The sequence below is a fragment of the Furipterus horrens genome, unplaced genomic scaffold (genome assembly GCF_987537825.1).
Source record: "Furipterus horrens unplaced genomic scaffold, mFurHor1.1.pri manual_scaffold_3, whole genome shotgun sequence".
In the NCBI taxonomy this organism is placed as follows: domain Eukaryota; kingdom Metazoa; phylum Chordata; class Mammalia; order Chiroptera; family Furipteridae; genus Furipterus; species Furipterus horrens.
The window spans coordinates 121,602,315-121,616,931 of NW_028327173.1; the positions used below are offsets into that span (position 1 = coordinate 121,602,315).

Consider the following 14,617-nt stretch of genomic DNA (forward strand, 5'->3'; position numbering starts at 1 on the left):
ACTCTAAGGAATGGTGAGAAAGGGACAGAGTACTGGAGAGTGATGGACAAGATGGACCAAACCCCAAGTGTATAAAGAACATGGTGCACAGGGGGAACTCTAAGGAAAGACAAGAGCCACTCATCATTTCTAGAAAGAGGATATATCATTTAATACCTAAGAGTGCAACATTTTCTGAATCACTCTTCATTTTCAATTCCAAGTTATCATCCGTTAAGTCTTCTCCAAGCACAGCAGCCCAATTTTGCATCTTTAACAAGCGTTCGGTAAGAGACTTGACATTTAGCAAGGAGAGGGAAAAAAGAGAGGGTGATGCTTCATGCTAATAGTTTACAACTTCTGAATGTGTACTTACAGTTTAAAAATCAATGCACATAAGTAACAGTACATGAGCTTATATTCTCCACTGGTATTAGATATATAAATACTCTGAAAAACCTAACATTTATTGATTATTAATTCTGAACATTAGAAATAAAGACTTGTTATTGCTAAATCAAATACAATTCTTGATAATGGTCCACTTTTGCTAACCATCATATGACTATAAAGTAACAAAACACTTTTTTATAATTTCTCACATGCCACACATAAGAGTGTCCATTAATATGAAAGTAAATTTTTGTGTGAAGTCAAACAAATCTGCAAGTTAGGTACATGATATATGAAAAGATCAGATTTCACAGGTAAAATTTATTAAAGTAATCAACTAGCTGGGAGTTCAACTGACATAAAGAAAAATAAATTATAAGAGAGAATCTGAATTAGAGCATCAAAGGTTTTTTAACAGTACTTTTTGCATTTTCTTGAATAAAGAAAATTTTTCTAGCATTACAGATAATAAAATGACTGTGCCATGTATTTCTGTGGAAGGACCAATCTAACAACCCATTCTTCCCCGCAATTTCCAATTTTCAATCAGCTCCCTCTTGAGAGTTCCAAGCACAAATAACATGGTTTATAGCTCTGAGTGTGAGATTAGCATCTCATTCTTGTTTTGTTTAGGAAGAATTCCAAGTACTTTATTAAATTTAGGGGAAAAAATAATATGCCAAATTATGACTATAACTCCTAAAGATGGAATCTTGAAAACATTCTTGGTAGCAACATAAACAGCGTAAATGTATAAGTTTCAAGTCGATAGCATGCACTTCACTGTGTAGATGACACAATGTTTTATTTCCTATTATTTGATACTCACACCTGAGTATCTGTTTGCAGCTTGAATGCATAAGATTTAAACAAGAAGGCAGGAAAAGGGAGTAAGAAAGTGAGACAAGTTTCAATTAGATTTATTTTCAAAAGTATTCTTCTCTTTGAAAGTACCTATGCCAGCTAATCTAAGTATTAAAGATAGTCAACCAATACATATAACTTCATCTGTCCAAATTCTAAAATTCTTTCCAGCCTCTTATCAACAGAAACAGGTGGCAGTCTAAAGACAAAGGTAAAATCCACTATTCTTTTTCTTTCTTCTTAAGTACCCACGCTAAAATCAGGAGAGGGAAAAAGAGACAAACAAAACATTGAGAGAGATATATTGTGTCATCCTTGCTGCCAAAAAGGAGCATTTGGCAGCGCAGCAAGGATGGTAATACTGGTACAAACTGGAATGCATTCCAAAAAAAGTACACATTCTCAAATTGGCCAAGTGATAAAAATAAAAGCTGTGAAAACAAATATTCTCAAATATCAGAATTAGTATAAACTAGCTGATTCAATCACTAAAACCAGCAGGGCTATTTACCTTGATCTGCTTTTCTTTATCATACAGAACTTGTTTTGCACATTCTTTGGAGTCTTCAAATGTTATTTTCTGTTTATTAAGTTCATTCACTTGTTCTTTCCATTCTTCAGCTTCCTGTAAAAGCTAAAATTCAAACACCACAAAAAATAAAAACTCATATTATCTTATCATGCTTATTTATGTATTTAAATTTATCCTACACAAGAGACACAAAAGGATATGCTCTTGCCTTTGTCTGGGGACAGCCAACTGACCTGGAGCGTGCACGATCCTTCCCCATGTGGGAAGGCCACCCTCCCCACACACCCCACTCTTATTAGGGATTTCTAGACCCAAGAGTAGGTAGGACGACAACCGTGTCCAGCTTGACGCAACTAGAGGAGCTCGAGACCTTCGTCCATTGTCCTTTATAAGATTGTAAAGGGTCTTAAGTCTGAGAGGGGGAAACTGTTACAAAGCAGGGGTCCCCACAAAATAATTAATTTTTTTTAAAGGATATGCTCTTGTGCTCTCCAGAAAAACCCTTTCTTGCCCCTAGCATAGGTCCATCATCGGTATGCCCAGAAGATTTATAAATACAAGTTGAAGAGCCCCTATACAATACAAACCTGTTTCTGGCTTTCCTGAAGTAGGGAATTTTCACTCAAAGCATCTTTTATAGCTATCTTAAGACGTTCTTCGTTCATTTGAAATATTTTGAAGGTTGTTTTGGCCTAAGTAAAATAGAGCATACCAAGTTTATAACAATTAAGGTTAACACAAGAGTTCTTTTTTACACATCTCCCCTAAAACATGGAATTAAAAGTAAAAAAACATGCCACTATTAATAGAAGAGGCAGCGTAGTGTAGCAGAAAAAAGGCTGGCCTAGAATCAGGATCTAGTCATGGCTCCAACACTAACATGCTAGTGTGACTTTGGACCTTGATTTAACCTCTTGTACTTTCTATGTACTATGCAGCAAGTTTAGTTAAATTTTAAATCTGTCTTTCTCTTACCAGAATTTAAACTCCAAGAGAGCTTTTCTGTCTATCTTGTCTACTGATATTAAGTGTCAATCACTTTCAATAGTGACCAGTGCATAGCAAAAGCTCAATAAATACTTGTCCAATAAAAAAATGAAACTTTTCTGGGGTATATTGTATAAATAATTAATTGATTGATTTTATATATACCTAAGACCCCTATATCTCAAATTTTAATATTATATCTTATTCTTGAACCATAAAAGTAATAGTAAAAGTAAAAGTAAAATGATCTTCAAAAGCAACAAACCTATTAGACTAATACAACTTACTTCAGCTACTTGTGATTTGAGTGATTTTGATTCATCTTCTAAGGACTGTATTCTTTTTGAAACATCCACCATCTGAAAAGACAGCATTGATCAATAAATATTTACTTAACTCTCTAGTTTCTAAGATGCCACATACATTAGAAATATTGTTAACCTAAAAAGTTTTCCTCAGAAAGCTAAGGGCTCATATTAATAAACCGTCTCAGTCATTTGCTTAAAGGGATTTTACACAAAAGTTACATAATAGTATTTCTTATCATTAACATTTCCTAATATTTAAGTTATATAGGCTCCAGAAAAGTCCACTAACATCATATCTTACTAAATAATCTCTCACACACCAAGATATTCCTTAAGAGAGATTTTAAAATAGGATGACAAATAAAGTTAAAATGTTGTTCACATACTTTTGGAGTGATAAAATAAAATCCACTATGTATGTGATTATTCAAATTAAATTATTTAGGTGAGCTACTTCCATAGTGCATATAGAAAGCTTCAAGAATATGTAAGAAACAACATAATAATGGTAAGCTCTAGCAAATAAAAGAACTAGTGGGTTCAAAAATTTTTACTCCACTTCATAGACTTCTGTATCCTTTAAACTTTTTACAGTGTTCACAATACTTTAAACCAGCCATTTTCAACTGGTGTGCCACAAAGATTTTTAAAACATGCAATATCTGACTATTTAGTCAGGGGCACTGACCAGTTTTTCCTAAGATTGTTAAATAAAAAAATAACAACAGCCAACACAACAATAGAAATCTGGTGTGAATGAATCAAAATTATATATATATTTTTGTCAGATCAGCAAAATACATTCTTTTTTAGTGTGCCACAGAATTTTAGTAATTAGTTTATGTGTGCCATAAGATGAAAAAGATTGAAAACTGCTGCTTTAAATCATATCATAATTTTTAAAAACACAATAACTTTCTTTTACCTACAGTATCCTCAAATACAGAAGCCTTACCAATTCATCCTGTTCAGAATGTTTAGATTTCTCTTCCTTTAACTCTTTTTCTAGAAAGAGCATTTCATCCTCAAATTCAGATTTGGAACTGTTTAGCTTTTCACAAATTTCCTAAAAGAGGAAGCCATGTTTATGACAGACCAAGAAAATTTTGCTGAGGGTAAATCAGTTAAGTATAATAAAACACATATACTGTAAGTTAAGTAAGTTTAGTTTACATATTTGTTCATTTTATAACATTGAAATAATTGCAAATCCAGCAGGGGTCAGCAAACTTTTTCTATAAAGAGCCAGAGAATAAGTATTCTAGGCTTGCAGGCCATGCAGTTTCTGTCCCAACTACTCAACACTGTGTATGTAACAACAATACGTAAATGAATGATCATGGCTGTGTTCCAATAAAATTTATTTACAAAAACAGGTGGAAAGCCCAGAGTCTAGTTCACCAACCTCTGCTTTAAAGCAATATAAAAGCAAAAATGAGAAGTAAAGCCAATTTAATAAAATTGAAGATGAAATAAAAATAAATTCAAAAGCCAATCAAAATTGTTTAATAATAATCTACATCGAATCAAGACACATCTTCTGTGACCATTTGAATTTCAAATGATTAGCTACTGGATTATTCCAATTGAATATTGAATACTATAATAAACATACCTCTGATATTTGTGATCCTTCAACAAACTTGTTAAAAAAATAAACAAATCAAAAATTCAAAGAATTTAATGTAGGACAAAATAAAAGCAGAACAAGTACACAGTATATTATAGTGGTTAAAAAACTTATTTATATATATTTCACCAAATTTGACTATTTCATACATGATTCTCTTACTTGCATCAAAATTACCATATCATTTTGATTTTATCTATAAGTTCAGCCATCAGTTTTTAAATTGCATCATATTAGTTCATATTCAATTGTGCTTACCAATATTGAAAATAAATATTTTTTAAAATTACTAAAGATAGAGGGAAACCTCTAAATTTTTCATTTTAAAATAAACATTGAGCTGAACTTAATACTAGCTTAAATAAATTCAGTATCATGAGAATAAATTGGTGTTTTATTTTATCCACAATTTCACCAACCATGAGTAAAATGCCTTTACCATCCAGTTTTTGCTCTTCTTTCAGCATGCTGAATGCCTTTAAAACTTTTTTAATTAAACTAATAAATTACCACTAGAACAACAGTTGAAAGGATCAACAAATAAAATGTAACTGTCAGCACATGGCAGAACATGGTGGTGGCCGGACTGCTGGCTGGATTTTTGACATAAGCAAATTAACCAGATGCAAATTAACCTGGGCCCAGCTTCTCTCACAAGAAATAAAAATGGACTTTGCTCGTTCCCAGAAGAAATGTTGATGGACCTAGCACGACATATTGACTGGGGAAAAGTGGGGAGATGTAAATAACCTATCGAATGTGACGATGGGTAGTCACCATAACGAAATATGTTCGGAAAAGTGTGGAGTCACCACCTGCACATGCATAGGCAGGCAATTCCTATGGGACCTCGTGGGTGATGGGGAGTTTCCACTCCCCTTTCCCCCTTCCCTCTTCCCTTGCTTTTATGGACCCTCGAGTTGGTCTGCAAGTTTCCTCTTACCTCTAACTCCTTTCCCTCCCTTCCTTCAATAAACCTGGTGTAAAATCCTAGACTGTTCTCTGGGTGATTTCTCAGAGCAAGGCCACCTGACAATAACAATTTCAACAAGTTCTGAAGAATATTAATAGGCAACAAATTGAGAGGAAAGACAAGACTGAGAATTTATTGGGAATTCAATTTCTAACTTACTTTAGACTCTAGGAGGAAATTCCGAACCACGCTACGTAAAATTTCTGATGATTACAGACATCAGAGATTGAGAACTGCCAAGCTGGACTGACTAAATACATATGCCACAGGCAGAAAGTCTATTGTTTTCTACTTTTAATATTAGTAAGCTTTTTATAACACTTCCATCTCAAAACAGTAGTAAGGCACTCCTATTACCTAGGGTAATCCGCCAGAATTTAGCCAAGCAACAAATGATACATTCCTTCCTTCCTATTAACCAAATCATACCTGGCTCCAGAGAGCTCTACAATGCATGTAGAGTTTGGCTCCACATGCACTCATATTGTATTGGCATCTTGAAATTGGTTATGGTCAGTGTTTACACAACAGGACTCAGCAAATGTTACAAATAAGGACCTCTGTTTTTCAGGTAGCCAGTTGTTAAATATTGGGTTGGCCAAAAAGTCCATTTAGTTTTTTCCGTAAAATAGAAGACACATTTTTCATTTTCACCAATAACTTGATTGATTTGGATATTCTGAGTATGTCAGCTATCTCCTACTATTGCCTTCTAGTGGGTAAGAGGACAGGGGTGCTGCTAAACATCTTCCAATGCATAAGACAGCTCCACCGCAAAGAATTATTTGGCCAAAATGTCAAGAAACTTCGCAAACCACTTCTAACACGATCACTCAGTCATAGCACGTTCTCCATACACTGCACAAATTCTTTTTTACATTTGTTTTGTTTTAACCTTTCTTGAGATAATAAAGCATAATATGCTGAAATGTTGCGTATTTTCTTCCATTTTCAATATTAAAATGGCTGCACAAAAATTCACCAATTTTGATAAGCTTTTTTTAAATGCATGCTGATATGACAGCTGTCACAATACAATCTAACAAAATTGTTTCAAATGAAGTTAAAGACAACTAAGCACTACTACAGCCACTGTACAAAAAGAAACCAAACTTTTTGGCCAACCCAATATTTACCAGAACATCACTGCTAATATTACAAATCTCTGGTCTAATATACTGGCGATGAAGTAAAGGCAAGTACTGCCACAATTTACATAATTTAATGTTACCAATTATTCCTAAACTTATGAAAATTTATCCTGTTTTTTATTTCTGGAGCAGAGTAAGTCAAAAAAAGAAAAAAGTCACCTTAATACATTTCCCAGGAATAAATAATAAAAATATATATTTCCCTAGATTTCAATAAACTGAACAGCTCACTCAAAACAAGTTAACAATAGCTCAAATATTTAAAATATTTTATGCTACTAATGTTCTATTTCCTATAATTAACTTTTTTTAAAGCTTAACATCCAGAGATGTTCTTTTACATTTCCTTTTAAATAGTTTTGAGAAGATACAGTACTTTTTAAAGTTTATGCTATCTAATAAGAATATTCCCCCAGCTTTTATAATTATACTACTTATTTTTACCTCCAAATTTTGACCTTTTGTTGACTCCTTTTCAAAGCTGGAATCCTTTAATGACTCTAAGCCTTCATACTGAAAGAAAGCAATACTGTAAGTAAAAACCACAAATTCTATTCCAAATTGTATCTCGATAGGTGTCTAAGAAGTTAAATTTATTTGGATATACTTAGCTTTAAATTCTTCAAATTTGGCCACTATAACAAACCAAGCCAAGGCAGCTAACACATCACAGCCAACTAGTTTGGGCAACAAATGGCAGAACAGCACACTTGAGACTAATAGAGCCATCCAAAGTCTACCTACTCATTAAAGAGAAATGTATACTAAGTGGCCATCAGATATTTTCACTTCTCATTCAAATTAAACAACAAATAAAGCAATGAGGGAATATAAAATATTTAAAAAATAAAAAGAACCACCAAGAAAAATGTAAAATAAAGACAACAAGACATACAATGCTATAGGATTTAGCAAATTGCACTGATATTTCAATGCTTTTTTAAAAACTGATTAAATGGAAGACCAGGTTGTTTAGGATCAACCTTCTCACTAGGAACAAGAAAAAGAGCTGGAAAAAAATACCAAAAGACAGGATATGCCTGAAGGCATCAGAGAGTTATGAGAAGTAAGAATGTTGCCCTGACTGGTATGGCTCAGTGGGTTGGGCATCATCCTGCAAACTAAAAGGTCACCAGTGTGATTCTCAGTGAGGGCGCATGCCTGGGTTGTGGGCCAGGTCCCCATTTGGGGGCATGTGAGAGGCAACTGATGGATGTTCCTCTCACACATCTATGCTTCTCTCCCTCTCTTCCTCCCTCCCTTCCAGTCTCTCTAAAAATAAATAAACAAAACATTAAAAAAAAAAAAAGTGTGTGACAGAAAACAAAATAATCAGAAAGGCAAGTCCAGCATTTGACATGGCCACCCTACTCCCCCCCCACACACACACACAAAAGTAGAGAATAGGCTAAGAAACTGAGCCAAGATTTTAGGAGAAATGGAAGCTAAAAAGGCAAAATTTGAAGTTGAGGACCTGATGAGTAGGAAAAGCCATGAAGCTCAGATTTTAGGCAGGGATCTTGTGGCAGGCTAAATAATGACCTCTCCAAATATCACCCTCATCTGTCAATTTTCCAGAGGTTATTAAGTTAATGAGCTAGAGTGAATATAAGAGATTACATTGGGGAGCCCAATATAATCCCAAAAGGCCTTATAAAATAAAGGCAAGAGGATCAAAATTAAGAGAGAAGATGATGTGAAGATAGAAGCATAGAAAGGAGTGGTGCAGCTATGAGCCAGGTAATATGGGCAGCCTCTAGAAGGTGGAAGAGGCAAGAAACATTCTCTCCTGGAACCTCCGTAAGGACACAGACTTGCTGATACCTTCATTTTAGCTCTATAAAATTGATTTTAGATTTCTGACCTCCAGAACTATAGTTGAATAAATTTGTGTTGCCTTATGCCACTAAGTTTGTAGTAATTTTTTACAGCAGCAGGAAAAAATACCAACCCACGTAGGCTACCTTATAAACAAGTCTAAAGCAGAAAGGCTAATCCTTTGAACTCAGGCCAAGTTTCCAAACATCTCAATCTGTGATTAGAGTAATCGAATATTTCAAATGTCTCTAGACACCTGCCTAGGAGAAGCAATAGTAAATCCTCACTGGAGAAAGATAATATTACCCTCTTCAAAATTTTTTGTATGATTTTTGTTATACTATCACTGATACTCAGCATAAAATAACCTGATATTCAAGAACATAAAATCTGACTGAGAACCAAGAGAAAAAGTGAGCAAAAGGTACAGACTCTGGGAGGACAAATAATGTAGTTTTCAGTCAGACATTGGCTGTAATCAAAAAGACATATTTAACAACTGTCGGGAAGAATGTAGTGAAGCTGTAACACTCACAACTGCTGGTGGAACTATAAACTGGCATAGTTACGGTGAGAAACACTTTGGTACTTCTTTCAAAAGTAAAATATAGATATAGCAATTCCACTTCCAGGCATTACATATACCCAAAAGAACTGAAAATGTATATCCACACAAGAATGTATATATAAATGTCCACAGCAGCATCATTTATAATGGCCAAAAAGGAGAATAACCCAAACATCCGTCAACAAACAAATGAATATATAAATTGTAATACAAAATATTATTTGGCAAAAAATATATTGATACATACTATAACACAGATGAACCCTTCCAAACATCATGTAAGTGAAAAAAAGCAAGGCACAAAGGACCACATATTATGATTCCTTTTGTATGAAATGTCCAAAATAGGCAAATCTATACACAACATAGATGAACCCTGAAAACATTTTGCTTAATTTTTTATTGTTTGTTTTCTTTTTCTTTTCTTTCTTTCTTTTTTTCTTTTTAGAGAGAGGAGAAAGGAGAAATAGAGGGAGAGAAACTGGTGTGTGAGAGAAACATCTATCAGTTGCCTCACGCATGCCCCCAACTGGGGACCTGGACCACAACCCAGGCATGTGCCCTGACTGGGAATTGAACCAGTGACCATCAGGTTCACAAAGGACTTAAGATTTACGGAAACTCACTCCCTCTGAGCTCCCGCCGTGGCAGCAGTTTGAAGGGTACCAGTGGCATAAGAGGAGAAACTGAAGTGTCTGACATCAGGGCAAGGGATAGGGGACAACTTCTTCCCAGACAAAACTCCAGAGGCCAGGCTACAGCCATTGTCCCTTTTCTGAGCCCTCCCGCACACAAGTTACAGAGCAGAGGCACCATATCAGAGACTCCGTAAAACCTGGCTCACACAGGTTACCTGCCTCATCCAACTTACTGGTGTGTTTTTCTACATTAGGTCACGCTACTAAGACAGGGAGTCAAAGCAGCTCTACCTAATACACAGAAACAAACACAGGGACTGCGCTAAAATGAAGAAACAAAGAAACATGGCCCAAATGATTGAACAGAACCAAATTCAAAAAAAACCCTAAACAAAATGGAGATGAGCAATCTATCAGATGCAGAATTCAAAACAGTGGTTATTAGGATGCTCAAGGAACTCATTGGGGTACTTCAACAACATAAAAAAGACCCAGGAAGAAATAAAGGTTACATTAAGTGAAATAAAGGAAAATTTACAAGGCATCAATGGTGGAATGAATGAAGCCAAGAATCAAATCAATGATTTGGAACATAAGAAAGAAAAATATTCAATCAGAAGAGCAAGAAGAAAAAAGAACTCCCCAAAACAAGGAGAGAGTAAGGAGCCTCAGGGACAACTTCAAAAGTACCAACATTCGAATCACAGAGGTACCGGAAGGAGAAGAGAAAGAGCAAGAAATTCAAAACTTATTTGAAAAAATAATGAATGAAAACTTCCCTAATTTGGTGAAGAAAATAGATATACAAGTCCAGGAAGCACAGAGTCCCAAAAATGAAAATGCCAAATATTAAAGATAAAGAGAGAATCTTAACACATTGCGTATGGGTGGCGAGAATTCTCGTCATTTCTAAAAGGCATTTAAATTCCCCGGTACGCAACATGTTAAAAGCAGCAAGAAAAAAAGCAGAGTCACCTACGAAGTTCCTGTAAGACTGTCAACTGACTTCTCAAAATAAAAATTGCAGGCAAGACGGGACTGGCAAGAAGTATTCAAAGTGAAGAAAAGCAAGGCCCTACAACCTAGATTACTCTATCCAGCAAAGCTATCATTTAGAATGGAAGGGCACATAAAGGGCTTCCCAGACAAGGTAAAGCTAAAGAAGTTCTTCATCACAAAGCCATTATTTACATGAAATGTTGAAGGGACTTATTTAATAAAAAGAAGAATATCAAAACTATGAACATTAAAAAGGCAACAAATTCACAACTATGGACAACTGAATCTTAAAAAAAAGAAAGAACTAAGCAAACAATCAGAACAGGAACAGAATCATATGTATGGAGATAATTTGGAAGATATTCAGCTGTGAGGAGAAAGGGGAAAATGGGGGGATATGGTGCAGGGATTAAGAAGCATACTGGTTCATACAAAATAGACAGGGGAATGTTAAGAATAGTATAGGAAATGGAGAAGCCGAAGAATTCATATGCACAACCCATGGACATGAACTAAGGGGTGACTGCTGGAGGGAAGAGGGGTACTGGGCAAAGGGGGGCAAAGGGAAAAACTGGGACAACTGTAATAACATAATCAATAAAATATACTTTAAAAAAGGAAAAGATGGTCTTTTCAATAAATAGTACTGATTAATTCAATATCCACATGAACATTAAATCTTGACCTCCAAATCACACCATCACAAATTCAATTCCAGATAAATGACTGATTAAATTTGGGCTATATTGTTCCCCCCACCCCCAAATTCATATGTTAAAGCCCGAATCCCTAGTATGAGTTTGACTGTATTTAGAGATAGGCCCTTTATAGAGGTGATTAACTTAAAACGGGGTCTTTAAGGTGTGCCCTAATCCAATCTGATCCTTAAAAGAAGAGAAAACTTGGACACACAGAGAAATACCAGATACAGGCACCAGTACAGAGGAAAGACTATATGAACATAGAGGGAGAAGAATGCCATCTGCAAGCCACGGAGGGAGAACTCAGAAGAACCCAAACCTACCAACACCTTGATCCTGGACTTCTAGCCTACAAAATTGTGAAGAAAATTAATTCCAGTTGTGTAAGCCACCCAGTCTATGGTATGTTATGACAGAACTAGCAAACTAACATAAAGACTAAATGAGAAAAGTAAAACAATAAAGTTTCTAAAAGATATCTTCATATCCTTGGGTATACAAAAAATTATTGAGTGGAATACAGAAAGGATGCCATGGCTGGTGTGGCTCAATAGACTAAATGCTGGTCTGCAACCTAAAGGTCACCAGTTTGATTCCCAGTCAGGGCACATGCCTAGATTGCGGCCCATGTCACCAGTTGGGGGTGTACAAGAAGCAAACAATCAATGTTTCTCTCCCTCTCTTTCTCCTTCCCTTCCCCTCTCTCTGAAAGAAAATAAAATATTTTTAAAAAAGAAAGCCATCATCATAAGGAAAAGATTCACAAATTAAGACTATGTGAAAATTAAGAACTTCTGCTTATCAGGACACCATTTGAAATAAAAATGCAAACAAAGTGGAAGAAGATATTTGCAATACATATATTAGGCAATGGAATGGTACCCAAAATATAGGGAAACAAATCCTACATATCAAAAAGAAAAAATAAGTTAAGTATACCGTTAAAAAAATTTTTTTTAAAGAAAGAAAGAATAAAAGGCAACCACAAAAAGCATATCTAAATGGCCAATAAATATATATAAGGTACTTAGTAAACTAATTAGTCAGGAAAAGACAAACTGAAACCTAGAAATATGAAGAGAAACTGAACTCTTATACTTTGCAAACAAAGCATTAGTAAACTTAAACTTACATAGATAGAAGTACCTGTATTGAGAAGTATTGATATCAAGTCCTCTAACATGAAAGTTAATATCTTCAAAAACGTCTTACCTCTTTTTCTACGAGGCTGACTTTTTCAAGAAGTTTACATTTTTCTTCAATTAGTGTAGAAAGTTCTACAGCAAGCTTTTTCTCTCTTTCTAAACAAAAAGTTAAAACATGAAAACATTTATTTGCAGAAATATATGTACCCCTAAATTCAATGCAACATTGTTTACAATAGCCAACCTAAGTATCCACTAACAGATAACTGGTTAAAGAATATGTGATGTGTACCTATATAGCATAAAATATATATAATAGAATACTACCCAGCCATAAAAAAGATGAAATATTGCCCTGGCTAGGTGACTCAGCTGGAGCATTGTCCTGTACACCAAAAAGATGCAGGTTTGATACCTAAGTTGCTGGTTCAATCTCCCCATTAGGGCATGTACAGCAGGCAAACCAATCGATGTTTCTCTTTATCCCTTCCTTTCTTTCTCTCCTTCTCCCTCTTCCCACTCCTTACTTCCTCTCTTCTAAAATCAATAAACATATCCTTGGATGAAAATTTTTTTTTAAGGATGAAATATTGTCATTGGTGACAATATGGATAACTCAAAGTATTATGCTAGGTGAAATAAATCAAATGGAAAAGAACAAAAGCCATACAATTTCACTCAAAAAGTAGCAAACAAACAAATACACTCATAGATACAGACAACAGAATGGTGGTACCAGTGGGGAAAGCTGGTGGGGAGAGGGCACAGTGGGTAAAGGGGGACAGATATATGGTGATGGAAGGAGACTGGACTTCAGGTGGTAGCACTCAACAGAGTACACATATGTGGGATTTTTATCTTGTATACCTAAAAATTATATAATATTATTAACCATTGTTACCCTAATAAATTTTTTAAAGTTAATATTATCATGTGTAAATTGATTTACGTTTTAAAATTACAAACAATGGTGGGGTATAAAGTAGAAAATAGAGCTTACCCACATAAAGCCGGCTCCTAATCTGAAACAAATTTTAAACAAAATTACATTAAAACAAATACACATTCAAGTAAGTCTAGATTTATTTAATTAACTTATACTGCCAACTTAAAAATAACACTTTTTGTATTGCCTTAGTATGAATTTAAGTTAGCCAAAAGTGTTCTATGTGCAATGAGAAAAATGCTACATATTAGTATAGTATCTAATAGGCTAATACACAATGTGAACTTTTAATAAAGGCTTTGAAATAACTGTATCTTAAAAATACCTGTTCAATTTCATTTAGACCATTGTTCCTCAAACAGATTTGACCCCCAAACTATTTCAAGAAGTCTCTATTATCATCTCTCCTAGTGCTAATATACAAAATAACACAATTTGAGAAATGTTACCACTAGGTCATGGATTGAAACTGACCATAAAGAAACAGTAAACACAACCTTTTTATTCTTTAACCTCTCTCTCTTAAATAATGAAGAAAAAATTCCATTTGTAGAGATCTGATTTAGCGTTGAGGAAATATAAGCAAGTATAAAAAACAATGGGGACTTAAATTATCTAGAGAAGATGTACAAGGATAAAATTAAAAGAAACAAAGTTTAAAAGCCAAGTTAAAGTAGAATGGGTAAAGATGAAGAAAAATTAGTGAACTGATCAGATTGAGAAACTACCTCAAAAGGTAACAGAAAACTATGAAAAGTATTTTTTTAAGTTAGAATATATAGAAGTCTTCAGTGTAAGGCCTAATATCTAAAACATAGCAGTCCCCAAAAAGAGAAACAGAAATGTAAAATGCAGAAGTAATTTCCCAAAATTAAAAAATGACAGAAGATCTCACGTTAAAAGAATAGAAATGAGAATGCAGAAAAGGTCTCCGTTTGTGTGGAACTCTAATATATGGCATAGCAGATGAGTAGGGAAAGGAGGG

The 14,617-nt window shown here is 34.6% G+C and overlaps 1 protein-coding gene across 2 annotated transcripts in view; it reads right to left on the minus strand.

Annotated features, from left to right (window-relative positions):
* The window catches only part of MIA2 (MIA SH3 domain ER export factor 2), a 91,062-nt gene that overhangs the window by 39,057 nt on the left and 37,388 nt on the right, over positions 1-14,617 (minus strand). Inside the window, exons 8-16 of one of the 2 annotated variants that reach the window (XM_090270112.1) lie at positions 13,687-13,708; positions 12,754-12,842; positions 7,262-7,330; positions 4,679-4,705; positions 4,019-4,129; positions 3,043-3,114; positions 2,356-2,460; positions 1,748-1,870; positions 157-274 (exon numbers count right to left, since the gene is read on the minus strand). In XM_090270112.1, the coding sequence (XP_090126238.1) occupies positions 157-274; positions 1,748-1,870; positions 2,356-2,460; positions 3,043-3,114; positions 4,019-4,129; positions 4,679-4,705; positions 7,262-7,330; positions 12,754-12,842; positions 13,687-13,708 (736 nt within the window). The remainder of the gene's footprint in view (positions 1-156; positions 275-1,747; positions 1,871-2,355; positions 2,461-3,042; positions 3,115-4,018; positions 4,130-4,678; positions 4,706-7,261; positions 7,331-12,753; positions 12,843-13,686; positions 13,709-14,617) is intronic. The other variant, XM_090270113.1, reaches the window with a different exon arrangement.